Genomic DNA, 21,008 nt, shown 5'->3' with positions numbered 1-21,008 from the left:
TTCAGTCTCCTGAATGCCATGGGGACCCTCTGCCCACACAGGGCAGCGTGTGTACGCATCAAGTGAGGTCCCTGGCACCCCCTGAATGTCAGCAGGGCCATTCCTTGTGTGCCCTGGCAGGTGCCAAGTGGAAGCACCTGGGCTGAAGGTCGCTCTAAGGAGACCACTGGGCCTGGATGCTGGCAGGTGGCCCATCTTGTTTCCTCCCCACCACCCCCAAGCGTGGGGGTTTCAGGTCCCACGTTGCAGGCTTTGAGGCTGCTGTGGGCTTGTTCTCAGGCGTGGGGACGTCCAGGAGGTGGTGCTTGGTACCCCTGCCCCATGCCCCTCACCCTGGGGCTGCAGGGACAGCAGAGGACACCCCATCTAGGGGAAACTGGCCATGGTTGCTGTCCCTGCTGCCTGGGCAGAGCTGGGTCACCCCAGGCACCCTGGTTCTAGATCAGGGTTACCAGGTGGTCATTCAGTTTTTGGCATCACCATAGGGGGCCTCTAAGAACTTACCTGATAGCGCAACTTGGGGACCAGACCCCTGCCCTTGGTTCCTGGGGCCCTCACACCTAATGGAGGTGGGCAGCAGGGGCCAAGCACCCTTGGGCCAGGTTTGTGGAACCCCAAGCTCAAAGCTTTGGGAGCCTGGGCATGCTGGGGTCAGTCACACGGTACTCCAGGTGGTAGGAGGAGGTGCCTTTATTGCCAGAAGCCCACCCTTCACTTAGCCTTGCCCTGGGCGGCCACAGCCTCCATGGCCTTCCTCACGGTTTCCTCGTCACCCAGGAACCGCATAGGCTTGGTGGGCTTCAGCGCCTGGTCCAGCTCATACACGATGGGGATCCCTGTGGGTAGGTTCAGCTCCATGATGGCCTGGTCAGACATCCCTGGGCCGGGGAACACAGTCCTCAGTCTTCCAGGCAGCTGCCCGCCCTCACGTGAAGCAGGCCCTGTGACCTTTCTGGGCCACAGAGCCCAGTCCTCCAGGCAGCAGCCCTCCCGCCCCCAGCAGCTGGCCACAGTGCAGATGGGGCTGAAGAAGGTCCAGCCAGAAATGAGAGACCAAGTGGCTTGCAGAAAGTTGTGGTAAACCAGGACCTCGTGCCCCCAAACTGGAGCCACTGGGACCTGGGCCCTCGGCTCGGCATCAGTCTCTTCTGGCCAGATTGATGGATGTTGGGTATTTAGAGTGTCCTAAGTTCTGGCTATCCAGAGCGAGGGTGCTCCTGACAGCTGGTGGTGGAGGGGACACCGAGAAGGGCCTCCTGTGGCCAGGAGGGGAGGCCCTGTGGGTGGAAAGGGCACGGTTTCCTGGGGAAACCTGACCCTGCCTGCCTCCGCAGCCCCTGGCCTGGAATAGCAGCTCGACCTTTGCAGTTCCGACACCCCACCCCCCAGGTCTGCGGACAGTGGGAGACTGTTGCTGGCCTCTTTGCTTCTCTCCCAGACCTAGTCCCTGGAAGGGACGGCCACAAGGTGGTTGTGGGGAGGGTGGACTGGGGCTGGCCAGGCCGGCGGTGGGGAGCCACTTGTCTGCTCTGGCCAGCAACCTGTAGACCCCTAGAGCAGGAGGCTTGGTGCTCCCCACCCTACCTGCCTCCTTCCCCTTCCCATAGTCCCAACAAGCTGCAAGGCCTTTCGGATGCTTAGACTGTCCTGAGCATCTGTAAAGTGTAGAGTGCGTTCACAGGAAGCCCGGAGGAGGAGTGTGCAGTGCTGGGAGGGTATAGTCCCCCACCCACCCCCCAGTGCTCCTTAGTGGGAACCCAGTGAGGGCCAGGGGTCAGGAATGCTCCACACCTGCACTCCAGGTTTCACTAGTCTTACCTTTGCTTGGTGTGGGTGTGAGCTGGGGTCCTAGGGATGGGCGTGGGCAGTCCTGGGAGCAGTCCCGCCACCCCATAGAAGGTGATTGAGCCCCAGCAAGTGACTTGACCAGGGTCACACAACAAATGGATGTGGACCAGACGGCCCCGCCTTTCCCCCCCGGCTGGGTGTCCTTGGGCAGGGCCCTCCCGCGGCTTGCCTAGGCTTGTGTCCGGGAGGCCAGGCCATTCCCAGGCCTCCCAGCCCCTACACAGGGCCTGGGCCCTTTCATCCACAGCCTTCGGCGCGACACTCATTTTCCAGTGTCCCAGGACATACACAAGCAAAACAAGTTTACAAAGTGTTTTTTAAGAATGGTCTCTCGGTCCTCCCCACTGACCGTGTGAACCCCTCCCATGCGTGCTGGCATCTGCAGAGCCGCAGGCCAGGGCGCACTTGGCTGAAATGAGGATTTGCATGCCCGCCCCCGCCCCCGCCCCGCGGGAGGGTGGCCTCACCTTCCAGGTGCTTGACAATGCCCCGCAGGCTGTTCCCGTGGGCCGCGATGAGCACTCGCTTGCCAGCTTTGATCTGGGGGGCGATCTCCTCGTTCCAGAAGGGGAGGGCCCGCGCGATGGTGTCCTTCAGGCTCTCGCAAGTGGGCAACTCCCCGGGCTTCAGGCCCGCGTACCGGCGCTCCTGGGGGCATCCACACTGCTGTTCCCTCCCCAGATAGCCAGTGCCTCCCGCGGCCCTGGGCGCCCTTCCCCGGGGGCTGCCCCTGGACCCTCCCCCGGAGCCCTGGGCTGCTCACCTTGCTGATGGAGCCGTAGTAGGGGTGCTTCTCATCCATGGGGGGTGGCGGGATGTCGAAGGAGCGCCTCCAGATCTTCACCTGCTCCTCCCCGTGCTTGGCGGCCGTCTCGGCCTTGTTGAGGCCAGTGAGGCCGCCGTAGTGGCGCTCGTTGAGGCGCCAGGTGCGCACCACGGGCAGCCACATCTGGTCCGTGCCGTCCAGGATGGTCCAGAGGGTGCGGATGGCCCTCTTCAGCACGGACGTGTAGCAGATGTCAAACTCCATCTTGGCGTCCTTGATGGCCTGGGCCCCCCTCGCAGCCTCCTGGGCCCCCTTCTCGCTCAGCTCGGCGTCGAACCAGCCGCAGAAGCGGTTCTCCTGGTTCCAGGTGCTCTCGCCGTGCCGAACCATCACGAGGCGGTGGGTGGACATGGTGCCGGGACCGAGGCGGGCTGCGAAGGGACGGCTGCCTTCCCCGGGCGCCCGGCCTTATAACCGGCCGTCCCCAGCCCCCACCCCGGCCAACTGCCAGGCTGCATTCCAGGCCGACAGGCGGCGGCAGGTGGCCAGTAGCAGAGCCTGGGGGAGGGCGGCCCCGAGCACCTAAAATAGCCTGGTGGCGGCAGGCCACCGGGCGGCACGGGGTGTGAAGGGCAGACGTCAGGGCCTCGGAGCCGCCACCGAGAGGCGAGAGGCGGGAACGCCGGCGGGGGCCATCAGGCGGAGGGACAAAACCTTCCCGAGCTTACTCTGGGGCCTCAGGGACGCAGCGGGGAGTCAGGTGGGGGGGTGCACACTTGCCTGTGTGTGCCCGGGCGCACGTGTCTGTATGCACACGCATACAGGTAGGCTGCCTGTGGCTCCCCCAAGAATCCGGCTCCTCCCCAGCTCCCTCTGCCCTGCCCACAGGGTGAGTCCTGAGGGGGCCCCTGCCCATGACCAGGCTGGAAGGGGCTGGGACATCCTCTCCACTAGCCGGTCCCTCGAGGGCCGAGGGCCGGGTGGCCACAGCAGAGCCAGGGGAGTGGGTTGGGGCCGGAGCCCTGGAGAGGGCAGTGCGTCCCTGCAGGAGGGGGCGTGAGGCAGAGCTGTGTGCAAGGGGCTGAGCTGAGCTGTTTGCAAGACACCCCGGGGAGGTGGAGGGGTCAGGCCAGAGGGGAGCGGAGGATGCCCCTGTTCTTGGCACATCTGTCCCTTAAGCCAGGCTGGACCCTCCCAGCTGAAACCACCTTTAAGAAGAAAGAGAAACCCAGGAATCCCTGGGTGGCTCAGAGGTTTAGCGCCTGCCTTTGGCCCAGGGCGCGATCCTGGAGTCGCGGGATCGGGTCCCACGTCGGGCTCCCGGCACGGAGCCTGCTTCTCCCTCCTCCGGTGTCTCTGCCTCTCTCTCTCTCTCTCTCTCTCTGTCTCTCTGTCTATCATAAATAAGTAAATAAATCTTTAAAAAAAAAAAAAAGAAGAAAGAGAAACCCTAGTCAGGCACTCCAGGGGCCTCCAGAACCAAAGGCGCTGGTTGTGGGGTTTGTGCCCAGCTCAGCAGGAGCACCCACAAGTGGGCCGAGGTTGGTGTTGGGGGGCCAGCCCAAGACCTCTGCGTTCAGATGTGGGGGGGATGAAGGCCCTTGGGGCAGGAGCTGCGGCCTCAGGAGGGAGGCCACCGAGGGTCCCTATATCCACAGCCTCACCCTGTCGCACGTCTGAAAGTGGAAAAGGGTGGATGGCGGACCGGCAGACGGGTCAGCTACCACGCTGAGCCTTGGGCCTGGGCATGCGAAGCCCTGGCATCTCTCCCTCCGGCCCGCGTCTGCCCTACGGACGGCCTCCCAGCTCTGGGGCCCTCAGACAGAGACTCCACCCCAAGGCTGGCAGGTGGAGGCCACCCGCCTAGCAGTGCCACACGTGGGCCTTGCTGCTCGAGCTCGACATCTCTGCTCTGTCGCCTCGACCACTGACCGGGCCTGGGGGCCAGTGGGGAGCCAGGCGGAAAGCCCAAGTTCAGTGCAAGACGGCTCTCTGGATCCCCCCAGGCTACGAGGAACAAGTAGGTGGAGACAGGGAAGGGAGCGGCAGCCTTGGAGAAGCCCCAAAGAGCAGCGGATTCTGCTCTGGGGAGAGCATTCCAGGCGAAGGGACCAGCGAGTCAACAGGCCCCTGGGGGGCAGCGCCACCACGGGTGCAGCAGGGGGCACCAGGGGCTGCTGGAGGCACAGCTGCATTTTTAGTCACTTGCCTCTGGGGGGGAAATGAGGCCTGAGGGGGGGGTGGCGGAGCCCTGGGGGAGGCAGCGACTTTGGGTTGGGGGAAGAGGAAGCTGCATGGCCTGGGCTGGGTGCCGATGAGGGGGCTGGAGGCTGCTGCCTGGGGGAGGGCTGGGCCTCGGGGCTGCCGCAGCCCCCGGCCTTGGTGGCAACACGAGGGACAGCCCAGGTACCTGCTGGGCACACCCCCTGTGCCGGGCGGCTCAGGCACTGGGGGTGGTGAGGCCCGGGCCGTGGGGGCCTGCGCCTCTGTGAAGGGAGACAGACGGCCTGACGCCTGACCTGCTGGGTGGTGGGATGAGACCGCAGAGGAGGCAGTGCGCGCCCCCCTCCACTCTCCCCCTGACCGCAGCTGCGGGTGCGTGAGAAGTAGCAGCCGGGAGGTGGTGTGAGGAGAGGAGGTTCAAAGTTCCACAGGACGCTGACGACTTCACGGTTTGTCCATCCTGGATTGCCCCGCTCAAAGCCTGGACATGCACCCAGGGTGGACAGAAAGGGCTGTGGAGAAGCCCTAGGGTCTGAAAGCAGCAGTGAAGGCCCTGCAGCGTCCCCACCCCAGCTCCAAGTGATAATGTGCAGGTGGCGTAGTGATGGCAGTGCCAGCCGGGCAGGCCCCCGTGACCCCGAGAGGGGAGCTACCCTCCAACCGGAGGTGCATGCCCCAGCCACCTGCCGCCTTCCCTCTGCCCCCGGCAGCCCCGGCCCAGGCCTGGGTGCAGCTGCAAGAACTGTGCCACGGAGAGGGGAATCCAAGTTCCCCGGGAGCTGTGAAGGGTCAGGGCAGGTGCGGGGAGGAGGGAGATTAGGTGAGTCATCCAGGTAGTTTCTGGGCTCTGTTGAGCTGCAGCTGTGGGGTCTGGCCATCCACGTACACCGTGGGCCCCCCGCTGCCCTGGTGAGGCCACAAGAACCACAGCTGGCACGCGACAGGTGACCTAACTGCCTGCAACACAATACAGTCAACCTTCTCCTTAGGATTTCAACAAGATCCAGGCTCTCAACATACTATTGAGAATACCTAGGACCCTTCTGCATATGGCTGTCCAATTTTCCCAACACCATTTATTGAAGAGACTATCCTTTCCCCACGGTACATTCCTGGTCCTTGGTCATAAACTAATTTACCACAACATGAGGGTTTATTTCTGGGCTCTCTCTTCTATGTGTCTGTGTTTACACCAGTAACTGTTTTGATTACTTATGGCTTCGTATATATACACATTTGTAACTCATGTTTGTATATATATGCTATGTCCATATGAGTTACATATGTGCATATACATTTATATGTATATATATATTTGTGACATCCTTAATACAGATTCAGGAATATTATTCAGTCGTGAGAAGGAAAATCGTGCCATCTGCACGTGCAACAATATAGATAAATTTTGAGGGCATTATGCTGGGTGCAATTAGCCAAATAAAGACAAATACTGCAGGGTATGACTTATATGGGGATCTTAAGAAAAAGAAAAAGGTACAGTCTATAAACCACAGAGTAGAAAAGTGATTGTCAGGAGCTGGGGGTGGGGCACATAGGGAGAGTTTGGTAAAATGGCACAGACTTTCAGCTGTCAGATGAACAAGGTCTAAGGATCTAATGTAAAGCATCGTGATTGCAGCTGATGACCCTGTATTGTAGAATTGAGATTTGTGCAGACCCGGCATAATGAAATTCATGAAAACTAAAAGACCAAGAAAAATTCCAAATTCAGCCAAAGGAAAATGATTCATTTCATGTAGGAGAGCAACTCTTCAAGGCTGTGGGTTTCTCACCAGAAACCACAAGGGCCAGAAGGAACCAAACAATATTCATAAACTGCTGAAAGAAGTGCAGCCTGATACTCTATACCCAGCAAAAATGCCCCTTGGGCACGCCGGTGAAATAAAGATAATCCCAGATGAAGAAAAAGTAAGAGAATTCATGCCTCGAGCAGCTGCTCTGGAGGAAAATGTTAATGAAATTCTTCAGACAGAAGAGAAATGGTACCATAGGGAAATAGAACATCAAGAATATAGGAGGAGCAACAAAAATCGTAAAAACACGTATAGAGGGGCGCCTGGCAGCACGGTTGGTTAGGCATCTGACTCTGGTTTCGGCTCGGGTCATGATCTCAAGCCCTGTGTCGAGCTTGGGATGCTCTCTCCCGCTCTCCTTCTGCCCCTTCTGCTTGTGCTCTTGCTTTCTTCCTAAAATGAATCTTTTTTTAAAATGTGGGGGGTGGGGGGACCTAGTGAAAATCAGTAAGGGAGACGGAGCTGGACCTTCCAGCAGGGGACACTCGCAGCCCTCCCAGTGAGGCCCTCCGCGGACCCCACTGGAGAGCCTAGCTCGGCCTCCCCTGGGCCCGGCCTGGGAGGTGGGAGCCCTGCTGGACAGACAGATGCTTCCCTGTACCCCGCCTCCCGCCCGCCGGCCTGCCTCAGGTTTTGCCAGCATGTGGGTCTCAGATTGCAGTTCTTTTATTCCTGAAAAAATCCATCTGTTCCTGGTAAAACAACTGGCAGTTTTTATTGTTAAGGCTAGCTACACAGAGCCAAATTAGAGTTATAGATCTGTAATGTCATGTAAACTTAATATATTTCTTAGTTTATTTTTTAAAAGGATTTTATTTATTTATTCATGAGAGATACAGAGAGAAAGAGAGAGAGAGGCAGAGATACAGGCAGAGGGAGAAGCAGGCTCCATGCAGGGAACCTGACACGGGACTTGATCCCGAGACCCCAGGGTCACGCCCTGGGCCAAAGGCAGACACTCAACCACTGAGCCCCCCGGGCTGCCCTATTTCTTAGTTTAAATTCAGAATTTATCACCATACAGTTTGCTGGGGGTTCCGAGGTACACAGAGGTGATCCGCCTACAGCCTGAGGGGTAAGGAGACCTACATGGTGGGTTGGCTGCTATGTTCTACATGAAGTGCTAAGATATTAAGTCGAAGCAGTCTATGAAAAGTGTGTATATCATTCCTACAACCACTAAATACCATGTATACAAAGAAATCTAGGAAGAAAGCAGCAGGGCAGGAAAGGAGAAACAGAAAAAATGACAAAGTCTTGGGCCTAACCCCAAACCATGCGGCCCTTCCATCCACGGTGCAGGGCCTTGCCTGGGATGGGCGTGTGCTGCACACCGAGCAGAGCAAAGGAGGCTGCCTCTGCTCCTGTGCACTCCTGCTCACCCCGCCGCTCTGAGTCTTCCCCACTGAGAAGTGGGGTCCAACCACCTAGGCTCTGACACCATCTCCCTGGAGACGCGTCAGCCCCACGGATGAGGGGCTCTGTCCCACGAAACTGCCCCGCTTCGGATGCCAGACAGGTCAGCTATAAACTGGGCCTCCCACCACCCCCTCGCTGGGTTTGATAATTTGCTAGAACAACTCACAGAACTCAGGGGAACTCGATGAAACCCAGATGACAAGGCCCCCAGGGCGAGGTCCTGAAGGGTCCTGAGTGCCACTGCCTCTCATCCTCAACCCTGTGGAGCTGGGCCGAAACCACCTTCCTGGGATCTTTCTGGTGGCTTCATCCCACGGCCATGACTAGTTAGTTGTTAACTGTCTCCGGAGGGCCCCCCCCCCCGCCCGGCCCTCGGGGTGAGGCTCCTAGTCATGGCCTGGTCTTTCTGGTGCCCATCCCCATCCTGGAGCCGTCCCAGAGCCCACAGGCCCTACCTGGGGAAAAAAAACAAACAAAAAACTCCTTTCATCCAAGACACTTCATGGGATTTAGGAGCTCTGGTCAGGAGGTGGACAGAAAGACCAAAATATGTTTTTTGTCTTGTGTTTTTAGAGAAAGCAAGTGAGGGGGCTCCACACCCAGCACAGAGCCTGAGGCGGGGCTCGATCGCGGGGCTCGATATCATGATCCTGAGATCATGATCTGAGTTGAAATCAAGAGTCAGATGCGCTTTTTTTGGTATATTTTTTATTGGAGTTCGATTTGCCAACACATAGTCTAACCCCCAGTGCTCATCCTGTCAGGTCAGTGCCCATCACCCAGTCACCCCAACACCCCCCCCCCGCCCACCTCCCTTCAACTGCTCCTTGTTTGTGTCCCAGAGTTAGGGGTAGCTCATGTCCTGTTTCCCTCTGTGATTTTTACCACTCATTTTAAGAGATGCTTAAAGAGATGCTCAGTTTCTCTGACTGAGCCAGAGTCAGTCTCTGACTGAGACTGAGCCATCTGGGCGCTCTTCTGTATTTCTCACCGCATCACAATATCACAGGCAAACACACTAAATTAAAGACAGGGTATAGTGTGGACGTGTTTGGTTTTTTTGTTTTTTTGTTTTTTTTAGTTTGGACTTTTAAAAATCACCAAATTCCATGCTGGCTTCGAGGCACTTGCTCTAAATATAATAACGCATGCTGGTTAAAGTGAGAGGTAAGCGCCCGTTCCACGCCATCATCACCCAGATCCCATCACTCCTCAGACATCGGAGATGCCACCTGCTGTGAATGCACAAACACAAAGCTTCAGCACAGAACCTAGCAACAAATAAAATGGACTATACACCACATAATTTACGGTGAGGGGTCTGCATCTGAAAGCCATTTATTATATCATATCATAGATTTTTTTTTTTTGACAGAAACAACACATGATCACTTCAAAAGATGAAAAAAGAAAAACATTTGACAAAATCCAACCCGCCTTCCTGATGCCTGGGTTCTGGGATCGAGTCCCGCATTGGGCTTCCTGCATGGAGCCTGCATCTCCCTCTACCTGTGTCTCTGCCTCTCTCTGTGTGTCTCTCATGAAAAATAAAATATTTTTTAAAAAACATAAGTCGTACACTACACAAGAAAACAAAGAATACGTTTGTGATTTGAGGGTCAGAGACATAACCAAAAGCACGAGAAACGAGAAACGGCCCACTGATAACTGGTAAACCAGACCGGCTGCTCTGAGAAATCCCCAGTAAGAAAGGAAAGCACAAGCTGCACACGCAGGAACAGCCACACGTCGTAGCATCAAGCGTCCTGTGTACAAAGACCACAAAAAGCCTTCAAATTCATAGTAAGAAAACAATTCAAGGGATCCCTGGGTGGCGCAGCGGTTTAGCGCCTGCCTTTGGCCCAGGGCGCGATCCTGGAGACCCGGGATCGAATCCCACATCGGGCTCCCAGTGCATGGAGCCTGCTTCTCCCTCTGCCTGTGTCTCTGCCTCTCTCTCTCTCTCTCTCTCTGTGACTATCATAAATAAAAATAAAAAATAAAAAAAAAAGAAAACAATTCAATGTTTTTAAGAAATGGACAGGGGCAGCCCCGCCGCCTGCAGCCCAGGGCGTGATCCTGGAGACCCGGGATCAAGTCCCACGTCGGGCTCTCTGTGTGGTGCCTGCTTCTCCCTCTGCCTGTCTCTGCCTCTCTCTCTCTCTCTCTCTCTGCCTCTATGAATAAATAAAATCTTAAAAAAAAAAAAAAAGAAATGGACAAAAAACTCGGACACGTCGCCAGAGTGGGGATGCTGATGGTACAGCAGTGAAACAGCCCAACGCTGACACTGGGGACACGACAGGTGTAGACCAGCGTGAGCTGGCACACGGGGCCGGCGTGGCCGCTGAGGGCCATCTGGCCAGTCTTAGACCCTGGCACACGCACTAACCCCTGCGTCTCACCCTTTACCCTAGAGAAAGGAAGACCTACGTTCCCATGAAAACCTGTACGTCCAAGTCCACAGCGGTTCCCTCCACGGTCTGGAGGGACAAGCCCACTGTTCTCAACAGGTGCTCCGTGTGGCATGGAACACGGCGCGGGGCGGATGAGGCCTGGCAGCCCCCCGGGGGCCCACACAGGCCACTCCTCATACACCACACTCTGGCGGCGAAACCACAGCGACCGCCGGCCCGCAAGAACGAGGCCACCATGGGACGGGTCGGCCCGGGCCAGCCCAACGGCGACCAGGCACACTGAAGGAAGGAGACTCCCCCTAGAAGAGTCTGGAAGGTGGGAGGGGGCTCGGGGAGGACCCTGCCCTGCTGCCCACATGAGGCGTCCGTGTCCCCCCTCCCCGCACCAGCCCTTGCCTGACTTCCTCCGTGGGACTTGTACTTGCACTTGCACGCAGAGCAGTCCCTCCTGCGTTTCCACCTGGCCCTACCATTCCCAAAGAAACCCAGTCTGCTGGCATAATGACGGGCTGTTTTGCTCTCAAGCCTGGCCTGGTGGCGCTCAATAGGTCGGCACAAACTGCATGCCCCAGGGTCAACCTCGCTGTGTTACTTTAATATATTTAAATGCAGTGAGTGGCCAGGGAAGGCGTCAGCTGGTCGAGCTGCAAAGCTGGGGCATGCCTGGGGGGTGAGCAGCAGAGGGCCCTCCCTGGGAGGCATCAGCTTGCTCAGAGCACTGCAGTGCAGAGGAGCCCCGGGGTCGCAGAGGGGGGCAGGCAGGAGTGCCAGGCCCCTGGGGGCCCCCGGAGGCAGGTAGGGAACTGCTGGAGTGCTGGGAGCTGGGAGGGACGCCAGTGACCCGCCATCCCCAGAACGGGGACCTGCCTTCTGGGAAGGGGACCTTAGACGAGCCAACGCAGAGACAGGAGGCCAGGCTGGGAGGTGGGGGCAGTGGGGCAAGTCCTCTCCCCACCCCTAGCTCCCTACTTCTGTGCCCCGCTATCTGCCATCTGTCTGCAGATGCCAGCAGTGGCCCCAAGGACTCCTGGTGGGAAAGAGCTCCAGGTCCCAGCCCCTTTCTTGGGTCCAGGAGACCACCATACGCCACCTCTGGCCCTGCAGGCCGCCCACCGCACACATGGTGCTGTTCCCGTCCCCACAGGCCCAGGGTCACACAGCCATGATGCCCCTCTGTGCCCAGTGATACCCTGCAGCTTATGGGGGCCTGGGGCCCTGGTAGGTGGCCTCTGGCAGAAGCAGGCAGCGATCTCCCAGGCACCAGTGGCATATTCAGAACACAGCTTGGTTGCTTCCACGTGCTCATTTCATTTCATCAGACTGGAAGTGGGAGAGGGGAGAGGGGTGTGGGGGGGGAGGAGGGTGGGCAGGACCTGGGGCCCACGGGGCCTGGGTCAGGGAGCAGGACCCCACATAGCTGGGGCTCCCAGTCAGGGGCCAGAGGGCATGGGGGGGCTGGGTCTTTTCTCCCTGGAGCCAACAGGGCCTGGCTTGCTGGAGCTGAGCGGAGCAGAGCGGGCAGGTGGATAGGTTCAGGCATTTCTCTGCTCCGGGGGAAGGTACTCAAGGCCCAGGTGCCTGAATATGTCTTCCTCCGAAGCTGCGTGGAAAAGCATCTTCTGCAACAGGAGTGGGGGTGTTAATGCCTGGGAGCCCCCCACCCCACTGTGCTGGCTTCCTTGAGAAGGGTGGGGGGGGCGGGGGGGGGAGGGGAGGGGGAACCCAGCAGGCTCCTCTCCCAGGCATCCCTCCCCAGGCATCTCCCCCCCAGCTGGCTCCTCCCCCAACAGGCTCCTCCTCCAGGGCATCCCTCCCCAGGCATCCCCCCAGCAGGCTCCTCCCCCCACATCCTCCCCCAGTAGGCTACCCCCCAGCAGGGTCCTCCCCCAGGCATCCTCCCGCCCCCAACACACCTGCTCTGGATCAAAAAGCCCGCAGCTGTTCAGCCACAGCCCCCTCTCCTTCCGGCAGAAGCGGCGCAGCTCCCTCTGGAAGTGCTGTGGGGAGAGCAGGAGTGGCAGCGCTGCTCACGTGCCCCAGGCCTGCCCCGCAGCACGCACCCTACCTTGGAGCCTGTCCAGCCCAGCAGGGCGAAGGGGAGCCGGCTGATGGGGACCGCCACCAGGTCCACCCGCACAGCCTTCCGGGTGGGGCAGGGCCCCTGGGTGCTCCCCACAGGCACCCCTGAGGGCTGCGGCAGGCCGAGAATGCAGAAAGTCCTCTCAAAGGCATCCATGGGGTGGCTCTGGCGGGGCGGGGGCTCGGCGTGTCCGCAGCTGCCTCGGTGGTGCTGCTGGTACAGGACAAGGCCCTGCGGGGACAGCAGGCACGGCGGCCACCGTGGCATGGGGCTGGGGGCCAGGAGCCAGGGCCAGGCCGCACACTCGGGACAGGCCTGGGAGCCCCTCACCTGCTTCTCCAGGCACTGCATCACTCTGGGCAGCAGCCCCGCCTCCCGGCCCTCCTGGGGGTGGCTGATGAGCAAGTCCACGTCGTGGCCCTGCAACTTCCCCCTGAGGGGGTCCGGTCTGAGCTGCGGGCCGCCCCGGGGCTGTAGCTTCGGTGTCCTCCCGAGTCCTGCTGGTGGGGAAGGCCCTCCCTCCGTGGCTGGCCTCTGGTGCCTTTGCAGGGGAGGACCAGGGCCATGGCTGCGATGCCAGATCCCTCACCTCCGGAAGCCGCCAGCCAGCGTCACAGTGGCCCCAGGCAGGACGGGTGCCACAGCTGCCTTCACCAGCTGCAGCAGCGCCTCGGCGTCGGGCCGCTGGACCGGGGTGCTCAGGTCGTGGTAGTGCTGGAGCCCTGAGGATAGCACAGCCCTCCTGACCTTCCAGGCCCCACCAGCTCGCGCTCTCCACCGCCCCTCCTCCCTTTTCCGGAGCAAACTCTCCCTTGGAGGGGCCTGTAGATTCACATGCAGCAGCTGAAGGGAAAGCCAGAGGGCCCCTGTGCCCCCGTCCGGTTCTCCCACCAGCAGCACCCGGCCCGGCAGGATGCTGAGAGGGATGCAGCCACAATGCACCCTTTGAGTGCCTCGGTTTCCCATCCATAAAAGGGACCAGAAGGTGATAAAGACGTGGAGGTGGCGGCTGTGCACTCAGGGAGCCCCTCACTGGGCCCTGGGCCCTCTCAGCACCTGCATGAGGGTGGCGGGGGACGGGGAGGGGGGGGAGTGAGGACGTCTGCTTCTGCACTTAGGAGAGGCCCGAGGGGGGGGCCACAGCCCTTGGCAGTGTGGGCTCTCAGTAAGTGCTGCTGGCGGTTCCCTCTTCACCACGGCAGGGGAGAGGCGACTAAGCAGCACCAGTGGTGACACTGCCCGATGTTCCACTGGACACAGGATTCCATGAGTCTCAACCCCCTCCAGCCTGAGGGAAGATGCTCGATGAAGTGGTGGGTGCGGGGCTGTGGGACACCTTGGGCAGGCCCCCAACCCCGGCCACATGGAGAGAACAGAATGCGATAACACCCGCTACCCGCTGGCTCGCACGGAGGAACTCACAGACCCCGTGCTTCACAGCGAACTGAGCCTCAGAGAAGTCGACCTGCCTAGTAAGTGGCTGAGACAGGCCTCAACCCAGAGCTGACAAGCTCTCAGGTGCCACCTGCTACGAGCAGGCCCCGTCCTGAACCTCTCCCGTCACACAGGTCCCTGTGCCATCAGTAGGCGTGCCAGGACACCAGCCCCACAGAGCACAGGCTGATCGGACACAGCCTTCCCTTTCTGGAATCAGGAGTAAAAGGCCCAGGCCTGGCCCTGGTCCAAGTCCAACCAGGAGGTGAGAAGGTCTCAGCAGCCACCGTGCTGTCCCTGTCCACTACGAAAGGGCTGCAATGGATCTGGACCCCACTAGGTGGGAACCAGGAAGCCCAGCTGAGGGGCCTGCGTGCCACCAGGGCCCCGGGGCCCCATCCTTTCTGAGGCTCACCTGCTTTCTGCTGCTGGGTCAGCCTCTGGGGCTGCTCCTGGAGGCTGTCCAGGGTCCGCAGCCCTTCCCGGTACCACCGGTCAGCAGTCTTTACCCCAACGCCGAAGATCCCCGTGAAAAGCTGTTTGGGGGATGAGGACAGCATGGTCAGGAGGAAGCACAGGCTGGAGCTGGAGTCACTGCCTGGCCACAGGGAACCACACCACGGGAACTACCTCTCATCAGGGTGGCTGGCCCCACACGACTCTCCCACAAAGGGTGGGTGCACACCTCAGTGCCAGCAAGTCACCTCTTTCCTTGCCAGCCACGGCAGAGGTAGGCACCTGCCCCAGCCAATCCCCTCCCTGGAAATTTTTGGAAGCAAAACAGAGGTCAGGTCTGTGCAGTGGTGGAGGCTGTAACCCAGGGAAGGGGAGCCTCCTACGGCCAGGTCTCTGTGGGTGGAGGCAGCCAGCGTGCAGATAGGAGGAGGAACCTGGTGGCATTGGGGGCCGCGAGCCCTGCCCATCTTGGGCTATGCTGGCCATCGCCGCCTCCCTCCTCTAAACCAGGAGCTCGGGTCCCGACAGAAACCATGCTCAGAACAACCTAATCATGCTGACGACAATAAACTCCTAACTCTCAATCTCCTCTCTATGGGTCTGGGCACCCGCTAGGCACCTACCTGGGACCCTCCGTCCTTCATATGTGGCTCCCTCTCTGAAGCCCCTGTTGGCCCTCACGACATTCTGGGCCACCTCCCAGAGCCTGCTGACCCTCCCTGCCAGGGAAGCCCCACGCCCCCAACGGGGGCTGACCGGACAGGTGTCAGAGCAGCGTGACTGAGGTGGCCAGAGACTCTGGCTCACCAGGTCAGCAGTGGCAGGAAGAGTGGAAGGTGTGCTGTGACACAGGCAGGGCGACAAGCAGGGTGTGAGATCACAGGGAGGCAGGGCAAGGATGAGCACCCCATAGACTCAAGTGTTTCCATGACCCTCCAGAAGGTTAAGTTCCGTCCGGTAGGCTGTGTTTAAGGTGCTGGAGCATACGATACACTGGAGCATATTCCACTGATGGTCCAATGAGAACAGATGGTGCTGAGCGATCGACAAAATTCCCTGTGCTAAACCCCAGCTTCTCCTTGCCCATCCCGGCTTGGCTGCCTCGCGCATATCGGGTGTCAGCCTAGCTGCCACTCCTTGGCGAGACCTTCTCTGACCCGTGGGCGCCCCTGCTCACCTCCTGGATGGGGTTGGAACCGTGCTGTCATCTGGGGGAGGCTAGTGGGCTCCAGGTCCCTGCTGGGCTCCCCACTGCACATACCTTCATAACTTTATTTTTTTTTAATTTTATTTATGATAGTCACACAGAGAGAGAGAGGGGGGGGGGGGACACAGGCAGAGGGAGAAGCAGGCTCCATGCACCAGGAGCCCGACGTGGGATTCGATCCCGGGTCTCCAGGATCGCGCCCTGGGCCAAAGGCAGGCGCCAAACCGCTGCGCCACCCAGGGATCCCAGCACATACCTTCATGGTTTGGTACCGCTCCGAGAGCCGGACTCTCTCTACCTCCTCACACACTCCCTGTTCCAGAAGCTCCTAGGGACAAGGCACAGGTCTCAGCCTGACTGCAGACCAGAACTGGGCCCCTGGGACCAGGCGGCTGCATCCCTGCAGGGTCCCGGGAGGCAGCAGTGCTCCTGGCCTCACAGCCCCGGGGTCCGGGGAACACAAATGACCAGGCCTGGGACGTGTAAACCGTTGCTTTTCAAGACATAGCTGGTCTATTCAATGGGACTTCATTCAAAAGCTTAGCTGACTTCAAGAGTCTGTTTGGGGCCGCACGTACTCCTCCAGTGGTGAGTGTGCCATCAGCTGGTCTGGCTTCACAGGACACATCAAGGATGTCATATCTTGGATCCTTAAATACTTTCTATTTTAAAAGAAATGCTCCAAGGCAGGGGTTCCCTCCACCATCGCAGACGGCGGGGCCGATGCCCACGCTGCCAGCGACCAGTCCTGCTGGTCCCTCCCAGCCACCGGGTGTGGGCTGCACTTACAGAGGAGGACTTGGAGGGTGGCTGGCCCCAGCTGGAAGCCAGCCTCCATAGGCACTCAGCCTCTGACCACCTGTGTCATGACCCCCAGGCAACCTCTGGCCTGCATTCCTGATCCACCCCTTAACTGTACTGAGCACCTACCTGGACGACCCTGCGGGAGTGTTCCCCAAAGTGTGGCAGCCCCTGCAGCTGGCTCAGGGCCGTGACCGGGCTTGGAAGGGCCTTGAGCACTGCGGCTGCCCTACGGAAGGAGAGGAAGCGGCCCTCGCTGCCCTCAAAGCCTGCGGCCTCCGCCAGCATCTCCAGGGCCTCCTGCAGGGAGAGGCTGTTAGTGAAGGGCAAGGGTGCCTCACTCCCCACCCTCTAGCTCTCAGCCACCTGTCCCCAGGCTGGCACGGGCCTGCTCCCACCCCAGGGATGCTGGGAACCCAAGGCTCACAGAGAGGCTGCTGTTGTGGTGTGTGAGGGGTGTGGGCCGCTGGCAGGCATAGGGCAGCATCCTCGCTGGGCAGGGCAGCCCTTTCCTGGGCGCAGCCACCTGTGGACAGGCCATACAGAGGCCACTCGGAGGCTGCCCCCAGACCCTGGCCTCTGATAGGGACAGGAAGCACAGAGGCAGCCCTGCCCTGCCGAGCTGGCTGAGGAGGGGCTCTTCCCCCAGAGCAGTACAGATGCCACCTGCTGACTCTCACAGAGGACTGTCCCTGTCGCTGCACACAATGCACGTGCTCCACCTCCCGAACCCTGCCAATCATGCACCAGCAGCGCACGTCATCCCCACCTCACAGACGGGGATATGGGCTGGGGGCCCACAGGTGGAGCCAGGGCAGCACCGCGGGCAGCCTGACTCTGAGCCCACCCCTGCATCCCCTGGCTCTGCATGCCCAGGAAGCGCTGACCGGGGGGCAGAGTCCACAGACCCACAGCACCCCGAGGACAGCCTCCTGCTGGTCCTGGTGCTCTCTCACCTGGGGTTACTGTCTCACTACTTGAGCAAGAAAGGCCTGAAAATGCTAAAAATAAGTGGACCCCAGGAGCTTACACCAATGACAGGAGCAGAAACCAGGAGGGCCTGGCCTCCCAGGGCCCCTGTGGTCTGCACTACCCCTACCCCTCACCTTACCTGAAGCCAACATGTCGCCCGTCCCACCGAGCCACAGCCTGCACCCAGCCACCCAGCTTACCTCCAGGCGGTGCCGGCACTCCACGGGTACCGGCTGCCCGGCTGCCATGCTTTCTGTGAACCAGCTTATGTCCAGCAGTGCCGGGCGGGAGCATCGCTGGGGAGAGGCTGCGGCCGCCCTGTGCTCCTGCCAGTGGCTGGCCTCCTCTGCTGAGGTCTGTTCCATCACCACGTGTGTCACCTCAGAGCTGGGCAGGGAGAGAAGTGAAGGCCAGAGGTCCCTATCCACCCTCCATGCTCCGTGCCACCAGGCCTTCACTTACTGTCCCCTCTGCCTGGCGGGCACCCCTTCTCGCAGATGGACACCCCTGCAATCCCAGCCCCCACAGAGCTGCGGTTCTCTGCTCTAGCTGTGATCACAGGCCCAGCCCACGCTTCTGCTAACTTGTCTGTTTTCCTCTCCCCTGGACCCCGAGAAAGGAGTTCCTTAGGGGGCAGGACCAAGGGGCCTTCATCTGAGTGCTGGACCCAGCCTGCTTGGGTTTGAACCCCAGCTCTGCCACATACATGCGGTGAGCCCTTGGGCGGGTCACTTCTCTGTGCCCTGATTTCCTCCCTTTTAAAGCAGATTAACAGCACCTCTACTGTGTAGCATGGTTACAATGATTAAACAAGCTAATAAACAAAAGGGCTTAGACAGCACACAGCACACTGAACTTTTCCAAGTGGGTCTAACCATGGGGAATGGTTGAATGAATGAGTGAGTGAAAGAACAAATGAGCGGCAGGGCGAGCAGCTGGGGCACTGGCCCCTGGTTTGTTTGCTCTTTCATCTTCAAACCTAAGGGAACCCATTTCCTTAACCTCAGCAATGTCTCTGTGGCTGATATTTGCCGATCTTGGAGCCTCACTCCCATCACTGTCTCAGCCAGGAGGAGAGAGGGCAGTTTGGCTAACAGGGCAGCAAGATGGGTTCACCTAGGGCAGAAGGCCGTGAGCCAGGGGGCCCTCAGCCACCGCACACACCCGCCTCGGTCTTCAGGAAGCCTCTGGTAGGTTCTCTCCTTGTCCTACAAAGCACTTCTGGCCGAGGCGCTAGCACACTTTTATGGAAGAGGGTATTGAGAGAAAAGCCACAGAAGCATGAAGTGCAAAGGTTAACCTGGACTCCAAAGTCTCAGGTGCCCCTCTGCCCTGGGGGTCAGCTGCCAGGTGAGTCATTTTGGATTTCAATGGTCTGAACTGAAAAGAAACACCACTTGTGAAAGTGGCTGGTAACTTGCAAAGTTCTGAGCAGGGCACTTTGTACTGAGGCCCTCAAACCCACAGCCAGGGGGTGGGGCCTGCCGGCGAGGTCACACCCACAGAGTCCCCCGTGAGCGCCGCCCCCAGGTGCCCCCCCCCCCGCGGAAGACGCTCCAGGCAGGTGCCCGCCTCCCGCCCCGTTCCCCCGCCCCGGGGCCGCAAGGTTCTCCTCCAGCGCGCACCTGTAGGCATCCAGGACCCGGAAGCCCTTGGAGAGCGCCAGGCGCGTGAGGAAGGCCCGGCGGCTGCGGCCCATGTGTGGCTCGGCCAGGTAGATGGCGACGCCGGGGAAGCGCGCCTCGGAGGAGGCAGGGTCGCCGGGGGCCCCGACCTGCGCTCGCCGCCGCTTCGGGAGCATCCTGTCTCGGCCGCGGGCAGGCGCCGGAAAAGGCACGCGGAAATCGGAAGAAAGGCGGCGAAGGCCGCTGGAAGGGGAAGCGGCACCTGGGGGTCCCGGCGAGCAGGCCTCCCCCATGCAAATCAGGCCGCTCCGGGCCCGCCGGCGCTCCCCGGGATCCCGTCGGCGCGGCGCCCGGGCTCCATGCAAATAGCGCCGGAGGACACGCCTTATATGCAAATGTCGTGGAGGGGCTGGGAAGTGCGCCGGCGCGGGGCGAGCGGGGCGGACCGGGCGGGGCCGGGGTGGAGCCAGTGAGCGCGGGGCGGGGCCGGGGCGGGATGGAGCCAGTGAGCGCGGGGGCGGGGCCGGGGCGGAGGCAGTGAGCGCGGGGGGCGGAGCCAGCGGGGGCGGGGTGGAGGCAGTGAGCGCGGGGGCGGAGTCAAGGCGGAGCCAGCGGGGGCGGAATCAAGGCGGAGCCAGTGAGGGCGGGGGCGGAGCCAGTGAGCGCGGGGGCGGGGCCGGGGCGGAGCCAGTGAGTGCGGGAGCGGGGCCGGGTGGAGTGGAGCCGGTGAGCGCGGGGGCGGGGCCGGGGCGGGGCGGAGCCAGTGAGCGCGGGGGCGGCGGCGGCGGCGGGGGGTGGCGTGGGTCCCCGCAGAGGTGCTGTGCAGTGAGGGGAAAGTCATGGGGACCCGCGGGGGCGGGTGGGAGCCGGAGGTTGGAACGGGCTGGGCTGGTCTTCCCGTGGGTGGTGTGGGTACCACTGGCTGGCCGTTTGGAAAAATAGAAGCTGGCTTCCTCTGTCAGTCCGCAAGAGCAGAATAAAATCCAGATGGATGAAACATCCACATCCAAGAGGAAGCAAACTCGTCCTGGAAAGTGGACGGATGTTTTATGGTCAATCGCAATAATCCTGGAGAAGTGGAAGAAGAGAATGGCAGACATGACCGTATGCAAATTGAAAATGTGATAAAATTTAAAATTAAAAGGCAGGCAGGGGAGGAGGGGGGAGTGTGTGATGTATTTTGAAATTGTCGAATTCCTGTCATTGTGAAACTGTCCACAGATGAATAAGAAAAAGACAATGAGGGCAGCCCGGGTGGCTCAGCGATTTAGCTCCGCCTTCAGCCCAGGGCGTGATCCCAGAGTCCCGGGATCAAGTCCCAGGTTGGGCTCCCTGCATGGAGCCTGCTTCTCCCTCTGCCTGTGTCTCTGCCTCTCTCTTTCAGTCTGTGTCTCTCATGAATAAATAGATAAATCTTTAAAAATAAAATAAAAGCATTTCCTTCCCTCTGAATGTTCTCTGCCTCTGGCCAGGAGGTAGAGGCAACTTCTAATGACCCATCACATCCTAATGCTACAAATGCTGGGCAACTTGCAAAACTGAGGAACACAGGGCCTTCTACAGGACCATTGGGTCACCACCGTCTGGCCCGCTAGGAAGTGGAAGCCTTAGCCCTCTCCTTCCACTAAAGCTGCCTGGGGGATTCCCAGACTCCTCAGTCCTCAGCCTCAGAGACTGTCCTCATGCTGAGACCACCCGTCAAAACGTCAGGCCCTTGCAGCCTCACAGGGGGCTGCAGTCCCCCACTTGCTCTGGACTGTGGCTGTCTCACTCACTCTTGCCCGGATATATGAGTTTGCATTTTTCCAAGATGAATCCCATCTAGCCATTTCCTGTTTCCATTTCCAGCTCAGAGAGGTCCCTGGGGGTGATCTTTCCACCCACATGACCTTCACAAAACCTCCCCATGGACCACCTTCTCAAAAACTCGCTTTGGTGCTTTTTGC

General features: G+C 59.9%; 2 protein-coding genes across 7 annotated transcripts; both read right to left on the bottom strand.

Moving 5' to 3' along the window:
• Window positions 1–675: 675 nt before the first annotated feature.
• Window positions 676–3,084, bottom strand: PGAM2 (phosphoglycerate mutase 2). The gene is made up of 3 exons (XM_041752917.1): window positions 2,612–3,084; window positions 2,316–2,496; window positions 676–878 (listed from the first exon to the last, which is right to left on the bottom strand). The coding sequence occupies exons 1-3, from the start codon at window positions 3,023–3,025 to the stop codon at window positions 712–714; spliced, it is 762 nt and encodes a 253-aa protein (XP_041608851.1). The 5' UTR covers window positions 3,026–3,084; the 3' UTR covers window positions 676–711.
• Window positions 3,085–11,872: 8,788 nt separating this feature from the next.
• Window positions 11,873–19,522, bottom strand: POLM (DNA polymerase mu). Of its 6 annotated transcripts, XM_041753862.1 has the most exons (11): window positions 19,063–19,517; window positions 17,638–17,824; window positions 16,893–16,991; window positions 16,595–16,765; window positions 15,921–15,992; window positions 14,417–14,537; window positions 13,157–13,289; window positions 12,898–13,000; window positions 12,553–12,798; window positions 12,401–12,484; window positions 11,873–12,106 (listed from the first exon to the last, which is right to left on the bottom strand). In XM_041753862.1, exons 1-11 carry the CDS (start codon window positions 19,353–19,355, stop codon window positions 12,020–12,022), a joined length of 1,596 nt encoding a protein of 531 aa, XP_041609796.1. In that variant the 5' UTR covers window positions 19,356–19,517; the 3' UTR covers window positions 11,873–12,019. The 6 variants fall into 6 exon arrangements, with proteins under 6 accessions (XP_041609796.1, XP_041609800.1, XP_041609795.1 ...); XM_041753866.1 differs by lacking the exon at window positions 12,898–13,000 and having other exon boundaries at window positions 13,157–13,281; window positions 19,063–19,522; XM_041753861.1 differs by having other exon boundaries at window positions 12,553–13,000; window positions 19,063–19,515.
• Window positions 19,523–21,008: the final 1,486 nt, after the last annotated feature.

The sequence above is a fragment of the Vulpes lagopus genome, chromosome 4 (genome assembly GCF_018345385.1).
Source record: "Vulpes lagopus strain Blue_001 chromosome 4, ASM1834538v1, whole genome shotgun sequence".
NCBI classification, from domain to species: Eukaryota; Metazoa; Chordata; class Mammalia; order Carnivora; family Canidae; genus Vulpes; species Vulpes lagopus.
This window is presented reverse-complemented; position numbering and strand designations above follow the sequence as displayed.